Genomic DNA, 17,200 nt, shown 5'->3' on the forward strand with positions numbered 1-17,200 from the left:
AATAACTCAACTCTTTATAAATCACTATGATAATGTTATCTTTTTTCTAATGAGATATTTTCTCAGCAAAGACTACCTAATGAGTTGTGATTTGTGAGATGTGATTTATGGAATGTGGATCTCCTATATATGGTCTTAATTACTCACATTATTAATTAATTTAGAGGTACGAAGATTGTATATATATTAATATATATATATAGTGGCCACTAACTGTGAGCGAGACTCCACAATATTATGAACATAATCATGGACAAAATTAAAACGAGAGAATACTAAATGATCATAATGAAAGAGAGGCACATTCTATGTGTTTTGGGTATAAACAAACTCTACAAATGAATGACTGCAGTACATAATATATCGGGAATGCTGGGTAGATTACATCAACTAGCCTTCCCATGTGCTCCTATTTTTCATCTGCAGCTGCATATATGGGGTAGGTTACAGTTTACACTTGACACCCACATCAATGGTGTGAATATATTGGCCCTTTGGCATTTTCCTGGAATGTAAATATTGTACATGGTATCTAAATATCTAATGAATCTTTCATTTAAATTTTACAAGAAAAGCCAATGATTTAATTCTGTAATGATACTTGCAACCAAATTGAATAAACGAACTAAAGACGACCATGTAGTAATTAATATATGTACACTTCAAAGATTTCAAATTGATAAAATTATTTATACCACCTTTTTTTATATGACTCAAATTGTATGGTAAGTCTTAATTGGAGATGTGATTTAAAAACGTTGAACATTTAGTCTTACTCATATATTGAGGAAGTGCTTTTTCTCAAATGAGGACATCCCATCTCAAGCCTACAATTCAATCATCTCAATCATTCATATTTTAGGACACCGTTCAAAGATTATTTTTGTCAAAAATTAGCTTAATCAAAAATTGTTTAGTCATTTGATTGTTTGTCATTCATATTGATCTGATGTATTGTGCATCTGCATAGTTTAGATAACCAAGTAATTATTGATTTGATTGATTTTTCACAAAAATTACCCTTAAAAAAGAACCTAAAAATGAAGGATTTTAATCACTGAACTGCAATGTCGGGTTTTCTACTGTTAAAATGTTCTCATTTTTTCTTAAACGAAGACTTTCTTACTTGAAACTCTCTCCCCATATATATTATATTTATATGTACAGGTTCCTTCTGTTGAGGTATACCTCAACTTATTTATGTTGAGGTATGACCTTGTTGGGGCCCACACGAGTCGTTTTGTGTCGATCCAAACCGTTCGCAAGGATCATCTTCATTGATAGATCATCCTTGCAAAAAATTAGCCAAATCGGAAATCATTTGCCTATCTAACTTTGATAAAACAAATGGACGGTTTCATCGAAAATATTTGGTTCGTCCATTTATTTGATCAAAGTTAGATAGGCAAATGATTTCCGATTTGGCTAATTTTTTGCAAGGATGATCTATCTACGGAGATGTAAAAATTGAACGGTTCGGATCGACACAAAACGACTCGTGTGGGCCCCAACAGGATATACCTCAACATAAATAAGTTGAGGTATACCTCAACAGAAGGAGCCTGTTTATATGTATATATATTTTACCCCACCATATGATTATTCCATTCCTTGATCAGAGTCCATTCATATATATTAAGCAACAGTATAATAAAGTAAAAGTGGGTTAATTAATATGCTTTATTACAAAACTGTAAAATGCATGGATTGTGACTACCTCAAATTAAATGGAAGCCTAATGTCAATGACCTATATATATATATATATATATATATATATATATATGAAGACTAGTATATACATGGTCAATTATGAGTATATTATAAATATATGTATATATATATTTATATATATATATATATATGTGTGTGTGTGTGTGTGGGGCTAGGGTTGTAGCTAGCCTTGTAGGTGTCTTGAGACAGGAGACAGCTCACATATTTAAATTAAGGTTGTTAGAAGGCATACCTCAAATCAAACTTAGGACAAAATTCAGTTCTACAAACTAATTAATGAATTAATTAATTGTGAGAAGCGGTCGATCATGTTCATATATACATTGTCTGATTCATATATACGAGGGAGGAGTAGTACTGAAGTGATATATGTAGTGGGTAGAACTAATTAACCTTTTGCAGCCAAGCTGTTTACTGTTTCTAATTTTCTGCTGGTGAACGTACAGAAGCTGTTCAATATTGTTGGTTACGTATTCAAATCAAAGGTTAATATTTTGTTTTTGGCAGAATCAAAGGTTAATATATAGTGATCGATATTTTTAAAAATTAAGGTACAGCGAGCATCTTTAGCATCTTCCAAAAAATAACGTACATATATAGTTACACTACTTACATCCAAAGTTCCAAACAAAATTATACTATTACTCATTATATATATATACACTAATTACCCATTCATTTTTTCTTTTCTCGATCTTCTCCCTCTGGTTCCTAGCTCCCCAGTCCCCTCCCTTGTTACCAAGTGCCAACCACCAAAAAACTCAAGTACGTGTAAATTAATGATGCCACCTGCACCATAATTTGCGCAATTAATATAAGGTAATTTGACTTGCATGACTTTTTAAAGAATAGAAAAAATTCATTAATCATAATGGATAAACACGTGGCAGCATTAGTTGTAAGAGTGCCATTCCATTGCATTATATAGTAAGATTATTCCATGTCACAATCGTGTGTGCTACGTGTATGTGTAACCTCCATTTATATATTAGCATATATTTTTTTACTTCAAGTAGAGCAAAAAGAACACATGACGTCATAAGAAATTAAGACTTTCTCTCGTATAATACATAAGAAATTAATTAATAAATCAAGCCTCTGAAATTAATCTAAGTGGTAAAAGTAAATAGGATAATGAATTAAAATTATAATAAGTTTATAGCTTTTTTCCTTCTAATATAACAAAAAAAAAAAAAAAAAAAACCAACCACCATAATATATGTGTTTATATATATGTTAATTAATTATATAAGTGTAAGTCAATCAACATTTAACTACCTAAGTCACTACAAGTAGCAATAATCTGAGCGTGGATGATGGGGTTTGAGTATATTTACCGACATGCCTAATTGCCCACTTGCTGAAGAGTTTAGTGCTAACTCTTTCTCAGTCTTCCTCACCCTCAATTCTCAAACACACACACACACACACACAGAATGACAGAAATAACGGTAGCACTAGCTAGCCACCAATAATATTACATGGAGATTTTTCTGTTATGAGCTTGGCAGGCCCTAGCGAGCTTCATGTGTCTTGGCCATAATCATGATGAGCGTTATTTCCCTAAATTCTATGCCTAATCATGAGTTCTGGGAGACTAATTGACTCGGCAACCACCTTTCACTAACCTGCTCTCGACATCTCATCTAATTACTTCATCACTTCGATCTTTTTTCTTTGTTTTTTGATAAAAATTACATCGATCATATACATCACTTCATTCATCTCTTCTTGATTATTTGTTGTTGGTAACTGTATATAATATATTATGATGGATATATGATCTCTAAGATTGATCAATTACATAAATTTGCTAAAGCTACATTGCTTGACGCTAGTCAATTAATTTATATTTATAAATATATATATGTATATATGATCATCAAATTAGATGTATTGTGACAAATCATGAACAAAGATAAATTAAGTAGAGAATTTCTATATATATAGACTCATTCTATTGAAGATTGAAGTATACCTCAACTTATTTATGTTGAGATATGACCTTATTGGGGCTTACACGAGTTATTTTGTGGCGATCCAAACCGTTCACAAGGATCATCATCATTGATAGATCATCCTTGTAAAAAATTAATCAAATCGGAAATCATTTACATATCTAACTTTGATAAAATAAATGAACGATTTCATCGAAAATATTTGGTTCGTCTCCCAAAAAATTAGCCAAATCAAAAATCATTTGCCTATCTAACTTTGATCAAATAAATGGACGAACCAAATATTTTCGATGAAACGGTCAATTTGTTTTATCAAAGTTAGATAGGCAAATGATTTCGGATTTGGCTAATTTTTTGCAAGTATAATCTATCAATGAAGATGTAAAAATTGAACGGTTCAGATCGACACAAAATGACTCGTGTGGGCCCTAATAAGGTCATACCTCAACATAAATAAGTTGAGATATACCTCAACAGAAGGAGCCTGATATATATATATATATATATATATATGATGAAGGAAGATACGTAGGTTAAAAAAAAAAACATTAAAATCAATATTGTAGGTGAGGTTGATTGCTGAAACTCAAAGTGTGTGGCTGTTATGACGCAATATGTGTGTGGCAAGCTACAGTTCTCTAATTTCCATCATCTCTTTTAGCGGCTCATTCTAGTATGCGATTGAGTCTATTACAAAATACGATATTAAAAAAATATATATATATATATATATATGTGCAAGCAAAATAGTACTGTATTTATATATCTTTATATATAAAGTTAAATTTGTGTAAGAAATAAATTCATGTGCAATTTTATTAAGGGATAGTTATAGATACCACTCCTAAATTATATGATATTTGACACTTTGTTCTCCAAACTAAAATTTTTGATGCTTTATTCCTCAAACTCAATTATGTTAAATACTCTATTTCATAACTGTTTAAAATTTAATATCAATGTTAGTTTTGTATACCAGTCGGACGCCATGTTGTCACCAAGTAATTAACCTTCTGATTGAGAGCATTTTCATGTTAGGCTTAATTATCGATTTACCATACAAAACTGTAACTCATTCTCACTTTGCTACCTGAAAGTTTTTTTGTCCCAAATTACTACTCATAACTTACATATGTGTCTCATTTTATCTTGTTCCGTCAACAATTCCGTTAAAAATGATGACCTGACAGTTAATGCTAATGTGGTGCGCTGGATGTGCGCCACGTGTCACATCTTTGCTTTTATTTTCGGATTTTTTTATTTTTATAAACTTTAAAAACTAATTAAAAATATCTCCGACTCAGAAAAATACACAAAAAATTTCTACGGACTCGTCTTGACTAGCACTAATTTAATATTAGGTTAAATTACCAATTTTCCCTCTAAAAATTTCCAAAAAAAAATAGAAAGTCCAAATTTATTTCTAAAAAATTAAAATAAATTTCCCACTATTAAATAAATTCTAGAATTTTCGCAAACTCTTGGAAAAATTCTCACAAATATTTTGGAAATTACAAAAGCCTGTTTTAGGGAATTATTTCGAGACTTTATAGAAATTCTATAATTTTTCTAGAATTTATTTTATAGGGAAATTTATTTTCCACTAAGACCGAGAGGTCTTTTGGGTAGCAAATGTTCACAAGAAAGGTATTGTTAGTTTTTAGAAGACTAACGGTGCATACCTCATATTTTTTGGAGTTCGAAAGATTATCCTATGAATTTCTAAAGAGTCTAAAGTATTTTAATTTTCTAGAAATAAATTTGGACTTTCCAAATTTTCTGGAAATTTTTAGAGGAAAAATTGGCATTTTGACCCCATGTTAAATTAGTAATAGTCAAGACAAGTCAATAGGAATTTTCCATGTATTTTTCTAAGTTCGGAGCTATTTTTAATTAATTTTCAAAGTTTATAAAAATAGGAAAATAAAAAAAATTAGAAAATACAAGAAAAGATGTGACACGTGGCGCACATCCAGCGCGCCACGTTAGCATTAACGGCCACGTCATCATTTTTAACAGAATTATTGACGGAACAAGGTAAAATGAGACACAGATGTAAGTTATAGGTGGTAATCTGGGACAAAAAAACTTTCAGATGGCAAAGTGGGAATGAATTACAGTTTTGGGTGGTAAATCGATAATTAAGTTTTCATGTTTATCATCAATTAAAGCCAAAAATGATAAGAGGAAAATAGATCCAGAAAGAATGCCATGTGGTGTCACATGTGCATAACTAATTGAGAAATTGATTTTTTAATGGTTTTGGATTGAGTAAATTGTTTAACAGAATTGAGTTTAAGGGAGTAATGTATTAAAAATTTTAATATGGAAAGAAAATTGTCAAACAATAGTTTGAGAATGATATTTGTAATTAACCTTATCATTAATGAACAAAGCTAAAGAAAATTCTAAAGAAAATCAAAAGAAATTCTAAAGAAAATGAAATATTTCTTAGTAAATTTTGTAGCTCACAGGCCTCAGCTCCCTGTCTCCTGTCCATTTTTTTCTGGGTCTAAATCTTCAGTCCCCATTCTTGGCTTCATTTATTTTTTTTTTCACTTAAAAACTCAATTAATCCATCTTAACTTTTAATCCTTGTTCCACTTTTGTTTGTTTGATATAAAATATTTCTTTTCACAAGTGTGGTAGATCTCAAGTTCGAATACCTTCCAAATAAAAAAAAAAGACTAACAGTACTTTTTAGACATCCTCACCTTTGTTTTATTTTTTTGGAAAAAGAAAATACAAATGGGTTACGAAAATTGACATGATCAGTAAGGAGAGTGTAGGATCCTTATTACTGTGTTTTGGCATTGAAATGAGATGATCAGTTAATCAACATACATGATTGAAACATCTAACATATATTCAAATTAACTCTCTTTAGGATTGGTTACACTACTACAAATACATGCATTTTTGGCGGACAATGCTAGCGGATTAGAGTTGTCTACCACGAATGCTTAAGAATTCATGGCGGAAGGTTTTATCTGCCATGATTTATTGATGCTTACGGTTTAATCCGCCAGCATTGATCAATCTTGGCGGGCCAATCAGCTAGGAGTAAGTGAGAGAAAAACTCTCGCGCCTTACTCAATCCTGGCGAATTGGACCGCCAGCATTGATCAATGTTGGCAGATTAGACCGTAAGCATCAATAAATCGACCGCTATGATTGAATACTTAACATAATACAGACTCTCTTTCTTCTTCTCCTTCCTTTTCTCTTCTTCCTCGCACTGCCTTTTCCTCCTTCTCCTTCTTTCTTCTTCCTTGTCCTTTCTTCTTCCTCTTTCTCCATCTTTTTTCTTTCTTCTTCCTCCTCATTGTTGTCAGCCTGCCACCACCACCAAGCTCTGGCTCCGGCTCCACCACTACGCTCACCACCAAGGCTCTGATAATCTCTCTCTCTCTCTCTCTCTCTCTTATTTCTGATTTTATTTTTAGATTTTGTTAAGTTTTTTATTTATTTTGTTTTATAATTTGTTAGGTTTATCCAAATCTTCTCTAATTTCTTATTCTCAGAGGCTAAGATTCACTTCATTCTTGAATTCTTTGGGGGTACCTTCTGAATATTATTTGTATATGCCAAATTTGATTTTTGTATATGCTAGATTAGATTTGATTTTGTATTTGTATATCCATTTTTATTATTGTTATATATGTAATTAAGGCATAATATTAAAAATATTTTATTATATTGAACCTGTTTTCCAAATGAATATAGAATTAATGTCGTATACGCAAAATGCCACAAAATATTTTAGATCAAAATAAGATGTCACCTCTCTCATATTTAAGGTTTTCTTCTTTGATAAAAAAAAAAAAAAATAGAAGCAAGAATCTTTGACAATAGAATTATAACCAAGAGAAAAAAAAAAAAAAAGACAAAAAAGACAAAACGCCCACATGATTCCAATTAGCTACATGCACTACAAAAAAAAATTTAGTCACAACACAATTTGTGACTAAAATTGTAAATCTTGTGACTAAATGTATTAGTCATAAGAAGCGTTGTTACTATGTTGTAACTGAAAACCCGTAACTAAAAGCCACAGTTGTGACTAAATGGGCGATTAGTTACAATAACTCCTGTTACTAAATAGTTTTAGCTACAACTGAGGATTTAGTAACAAGTAAATATTGGTCACTAGACCTACATTTAGTGACAGCTTGTGACTAAATATACCATTAGTTACAAGGCTTTTTTATGTAACTAAAAGTCCCCTTTTTGGTAGTTAGATTATTGTTGTGGAAAATTAATTAAGTTAATACAACAGTACGTAGCTAAATATATTTCAGTCAGCCTTAATCTCATCATATATTTGGAATTTGGGATCATATATGTACCTAAAGCAAATTCCATATATATAATTACTGTAAAGCATCTTCCAGATATTAATTAAACTTCTAGCTAGCTTGATGGTAAAGTTATATAACAATTATGGAAACGATGTTGTTGTGAGTTAGACTTAATTAGGCATATATCATTTTATTGTATGATTTGAGATTATAAGATGGATTGATGGAATGTTCTTGTCACGTTAATAATTAATTATGATCGAACTTATCGATCATATTCTATCTTGCTAGCTCTTGCTGGCTGATCCAAATTATGAAATAGAAGGAATTAATTAATCCATGTATCTGTGAACTAGAAGGAATGCATGCATCGCTTGATGTACGAACTCATGTCTCATCAGACCCACCAATAGGTCGTAATCTAACCTAGACGATAAGTTGGCCAAAGAGTAATTAATGTTAGGAATTATAAATATGTGTACATGAAATGATGTGGCAGTAAATAAATGAGCTCCAAAATACAGGAAGAGATAAATATAGTATCATTCGTGATCAAATTAACCAATTTGACCTTCTTAGAACATCTTTGATGGACTAGGTAAAAGTTTTTGATTGTTCAATTAGCTGTGCTATATTGGATAAATTATCTCCAACAGCCTTTGCAAATGGACTCGTCAATTTATCACATAAGTAAGTAAACTAAGATTTGAATAACCAAATTTGACGAATTTGTTTGAAATAGTCTTTGAAGACAGTCACATTTAGACATAATTTTTAAACTTGAATCCAATTGGTGGGCCATAAATTGGCCGGCATGTGACATGCACTTTTTTTATTGTTTTTTTGGGGAATGCAAACTTAGAACTTCTTTAATATTTTTTGGAAAAATTATCACTCAAACAATAATTTGTAAGATTTTTTTTGAAAAAAAAAAAAGCAATAATTAGTAAGTTACACGGTTACACACTTGCACCGTATTGAAAAAAAACTTGTTAGTTACTTAGTTACACCATTTTTATTTAAGATAATTACTTTGGTTTTATCTTAATCTTGAAGGTCAAGTGGCAACCAATATCACGATTATTGGTAAAAGCTATCCCTTGGTTCACTTTCAGTTTTGGACCTGAAAGGCATGCAGCTGAAACACATTGCTGGTGAAAGGCTAGTCTGGATAAATCGATATGATCTTTAATTATGTCCATAATCACACTTTGGGTATCAGAGCCAAGGTTTCTAGTTAGGCCCCACTGTACCAACTAAAAGTGTTAATTAAAATGAGTTAGCAACAACAGTAGGTTCAATTCTGAAACTTGATGGAACAGTGTCTTGTCTCAGCGGAATCTAGCTTACTAAAGCAGCTAGCTTTCAACAAAATTAATCAAAGTGTTATATATGGGGCTATTAGTGAATGATAATTAATTATATGTGTCTTACCCAATATAAATGGAGAGTAGGCTGCCCTTATAAACCTTATATATAAAGATGGAGTCTCTTTTCCAGAGTTTAATTGAAAATATATTCACGTGGCCGGCTGGGGTTGCTTCAAATCTCATGAACTATCATTGAAATATATGTCAATGTTGTTTTAACCTTTCAGTATTATTTCGTTTCCTTGAATTGCTAGGACCTTTTTCTTCACCCAATTCTCTCTTTTGAACTTTGGATCGATAACATATATATATACATGGGCTTTCAATAAGAGATTTTTCGTTTAATGTTAAATAAGGGATTCCCTTGTGAGGCTCACAAAGGTCGTTTTGTGTCGATGCAAATCGTCTATTTTTTATATCTTCATTAATATATCATTTAAAAAATTCAGCAAAATTGAAAATCGTTGAAATATCTAATTTGAATCAAACAAATAAACAAACAACAAGTTCGTCTATAAATACCTAAACTTTGACCGCTTAATTAAACGGATAAACGGTTTTTAATTTGGCTGATTTTTTGCATGAATGATCTATTAATGGAGATGTAAAAAATAGACAATTCGAATCGACACAAAACGACTCGTGTGAGTTCCACAAGAGAATCTCTCATTTACCACTAAATTTTTTTTGGCTAGGTTCATTTAACACTAAATTATAATTTGATTTAGATCACGATTGAAGCTATGCAACATGCTTAATTTATAATTTAACTCATTTAACACTAAATTAAGCATGTTGCATAGCTTCAATTGTGACCTAATTCAATTATTCATTGAAATCCCTATTCAACTAATTAAAAGAGATGGTACGTTTTAGTCTTAATAAAGTTAATTAAGAGGTAGCTTTTTTTTTTGCCCAATAAATTAGGAGGTAGCTTTACTTTAAGCAGAACCCCATATATTTACAACTGATACCTTCTTATTTTTCTCATGAATCATTAAACTAATATATATACATACGAGAATACGACTAAGTGACTAGACTTAATATGTGAATTATCTGCTTTAATATCATAAAATAGTTAAAAACATCTTATACAAAACTAATTAACAATATATATGCACACATGTGAAAAGACTAAATATATTACATATTAATATAAGGCTTAAAACTTTCCAGTGGGATTCTATACTCGTGACAATATATTCATTTATCATTATGAACCATCCATTTACGTACGCAAATCACATAATACGAAGTATCAGATTTGAATGAGCAAGGTTTAATATGTGATTACCAGATAAAAAAAGGTTTAATATGTGACCCATGCCATCTCAATTAAGCAGCTCTATTATATCTAGCTAGCCTCCAAATTGCCATTATACAATATGAAAGCTGTCAAACTTCACATATTTTGACTTTTTGGATAAGAAAATGTGAATGATTTCATAGGAAGCGAATGTCGCACTGACACATCGATCTCTTGACAATGCCATTTCAACTTATTAGGACAAACATTTACACGAGAGGAGATAAGACCTTTTATGATTTCCATGCTTATTTTGAAAGTAGCACATGCACACTATTGTTTTCCTCATTAATGGTGCACTTATTATTTACTTTGTCCATGTTAGTCTACATTTTTTTTTTGGTCATATTCATCCACAAACTAGTTGGCATTTGCCACTATGATTCATTCCGTCAAAATACCTCAAACAGATGTCAATTTTGGTCACGTATGGAGCATAGAAGGGGCAAAATGATGATTTCATGTATCCTAGCGTCCTCTTCCTTCTGCAACTTCTCTCTCTCTCTCTACTAGGTGTGAATGCCGCCGAACCCAAGGGGTACCGGCGGTTTCGCTGACCTCAAGATCAGAAGCTGGGGAAGTTGCTGTCACCCCTTAGTTCTAGCGGTTAGCAACTTCCCCGACTTCCGATCTAGAGGTCAGCGAAACTACCGGCACCCCTTGGGTTTGGCAGCATTCGCGCCAAGTAAAGAGAGAAAAGTTGCAAAGGGAGAGGAGGGCACATGAAATCACTATTTTGCCCCTTATGTGCGCCCCACGTGACCAAAATTGACGTTTGTTTGGGGTATTTTGACGAAATGGACCATAGTGATAAATATCAGTCAGTTTGTGGACAAATATGACACAAAAAAAAAAATTGTAGACCAACACGGGACAAAGTGATTAATAAATAGATCATTTGTGAAATTTCCTCAAATATATTTGTAAAAAAAGTTTCATAGTACGTGTCTCCTTGTCTTGTACCTTATTGTAGGAATATCAATCATATGTTTTGGGTGTAAGAGTATATCTCACATTGAAAAATGTTAAATTGTAGGATACAATATATAATATATTGTGTTTCTTTAGATTTGATTAATTTATTGTCAATTAATTTTAAATTAAAATATCTTAACTATTACATAGTATGAGAGTCAATAAGCGTATTTCATGTCACAACACATAAAGAGACATATTGGAAGTATATTCTACGAGAAACAGAGCTAACCTTTATATGTTGGGTTAGGCTAAGCCTTGAGAATAAGGAGGTGGGAGCTGGAGGTAGGCTCGAAGTGAGCATCGTTGGACTATATACCAAACTAATTAACTAAAAAAAGATTTCCTAAATAAGAAAGTAGGGGACTATAACCCCTACTGTCGTCTTCATAGCTTCGTCCTTATATCCTACATTGAAAATACTAAGTCTTGATTAGTGATTACAATATATAATGTCATCAATCTAACTTCTTGAAAAGATTCTTCTTTTTAATTATCAGCTAATTAATTAAATTTTTACTTTCTAGCTAGCACTGACTAAGATGTCCCTTGTTTGCTTTTTCTCTTGAGGAGACCAAGCCACAATAATCAATATCAAAGCTTTTTAAACAAGTTGATGAATGGTAGAATTAATTGAAAGGTAAGTGGACATACGCAGGTTGTAGATGGCAAATAATCAATTAACTTTTTGAAACATAATCAACAAAAGAAAAATAACATTGCGTTAATAATTTGAAGCATGTTCCGACCTCTTTAGGAATAGAAGAACTCTTCTTTGGGGCCAGAAGTGCCCCATCCGTGATCATTTTTTTTTCTAATTTTAATGTACGCTTTTTCTTTAATTTGGTCCTTTTTCATGTCATTTCATACAACAAATTTATTTCACATTACATTTATATATATATATGAGAAAAAAAAATTAGACAGATGTTTCAGTGCCTTACAGTATTCGAATACTGAGACATCCCATCCAAAAGAATTCATTTTGTGAAATTTATCATGTATATATATATATATATATATCATATATTATTGGACCTGTTATATCTAGATCATGAGTTCCCAAGGCCAGATTTGAAAATAATATATATAATGATAACTCCAACCTGCATGCATGAATTAATCCATTTCATTCTTACTTTGATTAGACTAAATATCTCTCTAGTTTGGAAATTAATCAAATGTTTATATGGTTTGAAACTGTGCTGGCTAGCTAATTAATTAAAGTAGTGCTGCTTTTGTTGAAATAATAGGTTATGCATTAGTTCCATTCGGTTGTCCCACCACAAGATAGAGCTAAGCTATCAAGCAAAACATTTACTCGTGACTTTATTAAGTCAACTGTATTATTGAATTGAATTCAAATTAAAAGTTAATTAAATTTCGGAATGAATTGAGCACATATATTCTCTCTCTTTCTATTTTTGGATTGAGTAATATATGACGATATATTGACCTGCTATCTAGCAGGTCGATGGGTAATTAATTGGTTAATTATGCTGAATTAGTGTGAGATAGCTAGCTCGTCTTGCAAAGTACATACGTGTTCAGGAAATTAATACATATGGTTGCGTTGTACTATTTTGCTTCTTATTTAATTTTCCCAACTCCGAACCTAAATTTAATTCAAACGTTTCATATTACTATTTAATTATCTTTCTAAAATAACATCAATTGGGATTGATCTATGCACAGTATCAACATATATAAAAAGATATAAGTAGAGAATCCTCTTTTGCTACCCAAACCTACTATAATGCAATGGTAAGACAATGCTATTCAACCCAAATTTTTAACTAATTTGTGTGGCATGTTTTGATTTGGATAACACAATTATATAAATTATGAAAATAAGAAAGAAAAAAATGCATGTTGAGCTTCATTAAAGAGTAGATCGGTCCCCTATCCAAATGTAGGCGTTGATCCATAAGTATTCGAAAATGTTGTCACTTCCGAGCGATTGGGACCTGTTCATCACTTAGATAATAGGTTTATCGTCCAAATTCAATTAAAATTTAATATCTAACCTTTAATGGTGATTCTACACCCTAAAGTAATCAATTATGTTGAGATGAGACCAAATTAAAAAAAATTGGTTGATAATTGGAGCTGGTAAAAAAATGTATTTGAAAATGTTGGACTAAAGAGCATGATCCAAGGATAAATGGTATTTAGTCCTCCCTCAATCTCGGTTACGTGGTAAGTGAAATAAGTTTAGTGGAATGTTTCCCCCTAAACATAAATATTCAGCGATAAAAGCTAATGTTTTGGCTGTTTGGGTCATGTTTATGGAGAGGGGACCAGAGGAATAGTGTAATGACCTTATTAGTGTAGTCGTTCTTTGGATTTGGGCTTTGTACGTTGTTCTTCAAGATCATCCACCTGAGTGCGATCACATCCTTCTTGATTAATTAGTTGGTGGTACTAGAGCCCGCTTATTCTTAAGTACTGTCTTTATGGGCCTTTGGACCCACGTACCCACAAAAAAAAAATGGTCAGGAAAAGGGTTGGGCTTCTAGTAATGAGCAGGGTTATTGGGTACTAAAATATAGAGTCGCTTGGTTTCGGATTTAGAAATGAGTATGAAATTTTATTTCCATAACTTGGATTGCTATTCTTATCAATTGGGAAAACGTGTATTGTGGATGGTTATTACCAACTTACCCCCACTCAATAAATGAGGATATTACTGAAAAAAAGTTTTGATTCTTATTCCTGCACAAACCAAATATAGAAATGATAACAACTTCCAGCATTTTCCAAACACTTTAATAAAAATTATCCATTTTTATCCCCTTGAAATGAGCATGGACGTGAGATTCACAAAGAGTCCATTCCGCAAACCAAAATGGGCTTAGTCTTAATTTGAATTTGGGCTTTGTAAAATTGGCTAATCATAGAACTAAAATCAGTTAATTAAAAGTATGTCTAATTTTAGAGGGTCATTCGGACTAAAACCATATAGGAATTTATATTTGTACTTAAATCCAATTTTGTAGGCTAAGGTTCAAAAAATGGACTTGTTAAAAAATTTTACTCATATTATCTCTTAAAATTAAGATAATTAATATGAATTAATTTTAAAAATTATGAAAGATAATATCCATTAGGATATTTTTAATTTTTATATTTTTTTTATTAAAACATCCAATATTATCTAGTTTTTATGTTTTATAATTTAAAATAATAAAAAATAATATCCGTTGAAATTATACAACTATCAAAAAAATACATTAACCCACAAAATCGAAAATAATCAAACAAGTAAAAAAAAAGTATATATAAGTATATTTTAATTGTACCAATACCTAGGTTGGTATATATATATATACATATTCGATTAGGTGCGCACTTGATCCGAACGCTCGGTTTCAGTCGCCGATCGCTCGGCCATGCTGCTTCATTCCTCGAGGTTTAAGGGTAAATCCTCATCTTTTCACCTCATCCTCTCCTAGGTTATAGAATGAGCTTAGTGGTCTGCCCAAAATCTCAGAGCTAAACCCTAATATAATGCCGACAAACCATCAATCGATTGGTACAATTGAAATGTACCCAAAAAGAATTTTTTTCCTTGTTTGATTATTTTCTATTGTTTAGGTTGATGCATTTTTATTAGATTAGTACAATTTAAACCCCACAATTAATTTTAGGATAATATTATAATATTAAGGTAATATAAAATTAGGATAATATTATGATAATATTAGGATAATATTAAGATTTAAATATTATTAATTTTAAGATAATATTAGACATTTTTTAAATTAAAAACATCTAGACAATATTTTTTGGACTTTGGTCAAAAATTAAAAAATATTAAGGTATTAATCTAAGAAAGGAGAAAAAATTAGACCGGGCCTATAAATGGCTCAACTAAAATTTAAGTCTAAATTTATGTTTAAGACTAAGGCCAATATGAAGTTGATCTATTTTTCCAAGGAAGGTTTTTGGTAACTGGCCTTAATTAAAAGTTTGAACTTCATATTGGATTTGATTCGTGTTTGTGGGTGGTTCATGTTGGAACTTGTAAATCGAAATGTCAGCTTATGGACCAAAAGAAGTGATATGGGCCTTGTCACAAAGCCACTCTGATCCATCTCACTCTCTAATAGCTTAACCTTCATACAATCATACACATGCTACAAATCTGAAACATCTTGATTGTTCATCATCATGCATAGAAGAGAAATATATATATCATATATAAAATGTAATTTTCTTACAACTTGGAAACCAAATTCAGAAACAAAAAGATATTGATTCTGTAATTTAATTTCCACTAAATGTCTACCAACCCAATAATATCCTTCTTAGAAGAAGCATTTCTACTACTACTGGAGAGGCTCCACTGATCCGAAAACCCGACACCCGAGCCCGACCCGCTCCCACACTTGGCCACGGTCCTAACGCTCTCAATCAACTCCTGGGTCCGACCCTCCTGCGACAATATCTCCAACAGCTGTTCTGGGCTGATCACCAGCTTCACCTTCCAAAACCCAACATTGTTGTACCTTGAAAAGGCTTCAGTGTAGGACCTCTTCATCATGCCCTGGTAATCAAGGGACATTCTGTAGGGTACCCCACCCGAAAGTGAAGTGGGTATGCTGTTTGATCTCACATGGCCTTCCCTAACAATTTGGGCAGCACTGCCTAATAAGTTGTGATGGTCGCTCTGGCTGTGGAGTGGGAGCAGATAGTAGGATTGACCAGCCACAAGCTCATGGTTTTGGGACAGTGGCTTCCAGAAGAGGTCGTGGCTTGGGAAAATTCCATGGCCTGGGAATTCATTAGTGATTGAGCCAACTGTGATGGGCACATAGAACTCCATTATGCCACCATTGGAGGTTGTCACTTGGACCACCCCTTCAGCCTCTCCCAAACCCCCAAACAAGCAGTTGCCCATTTCTCTGTTCTTGTGGTTCTTGTTGTTGATTATGGACCTTGTGGGTTTGCTTGGACTTTGGAGGGTATAAAAGAGAGGGAGTGAGAGGTATTCGTCGGTGGGATTCTTCTTGGGGGGTTTCCTAAGCCAAACAGAGGATATTAAAAAAAACAAAAGGGTGTGATAAAGAAAAGCAATTTGGCCAAAGAAGACACAATCCATGTCGTCACAAAGGGTTTATATATATGCGGTGTGGTGAGTGGTCCATGTAGGAAATGGTTGGGAGTTGGGAGTAGTCGGCACTTTGGGGTCCATGTAGCCGAAGCATTCTTGATTTTTGGTCAATGGAAACTTAGAACTACCTTTTTCACTTTCTCTTTATCAAAATCTAACACAAGCCTATGTTAAAAGAAATGAAGACCCCATGAAAACAACCTAGCTAGATGCAATTATGTGAATAGAAGCAGAGCTAGCTAGCATTCTCATCATTCACTCTTAGTTTAAAGTGAAAGTGGCCAATGTTTTGACCAGTCATATGGGCATATGGCCCTCAAAAGTAAGGGTCACTAGTCACTAGCATTTCTCTTTATCCCCTAAGCACCCTCGGAGCAAACAGAGAAATAACAAGGAGAAGTGGGAAACCACGGAAATCCTGGGAAGACAAATTGGTCG

The 17,200-nt window shown here is 32.4% G+C and overlaps 1 protein-coding gene across 1 annotated transcript; it reads right to left on the reverse strand.

Moving 5' to 3' along the window:
- Nucleotides 1–15,833: 15,833 nt before the first annotated feature.
- LOC147274368 (DUF4228 domain protein) lies at nucleotides 15,834–16,703 on the reverse strand. The gene has a single exon (XM_086227921.1). The coding sequence runs from the start codon at nucleotides 16,547–16,549 to the stop codon at nucleotides 15,926–15,928; it is 624 nt and encodes a 207-aa protein (XP_086084047.1). The 5' UTR covers nucleotides 16,550–16,703; the 3' UTR covers nucleotides 15,834–15,925.
- Between the last annotated feature and the right edge of the window lie 497 nt (nucleotides 16,704–17,200).

Source organism: Dryas octopetala, chromosome 9 (assembly GCF_963921425.1).
Source record: "Dryas octopetala chromosome 9, drDryOcto1.1, whole genome shotgun sequence".
Classification (NCBI taxonomy): Eukaryota; Viridiplantae; Streptophyta; class Magnoliopsida; order Rosales; family Rosaceae; genus Dryas; species Dryas octopetala.

Bases quoted from the DNA above. Each gene is read 5' to 3' on its own strand.
- LOC147274368 (XM_086227921.1), bottom strand. From the start codon at position 16,549: ATGGGCAACTGCTTGTTTGGGGGTTTGGGAGAGGCTGAAGGGGTGGTC.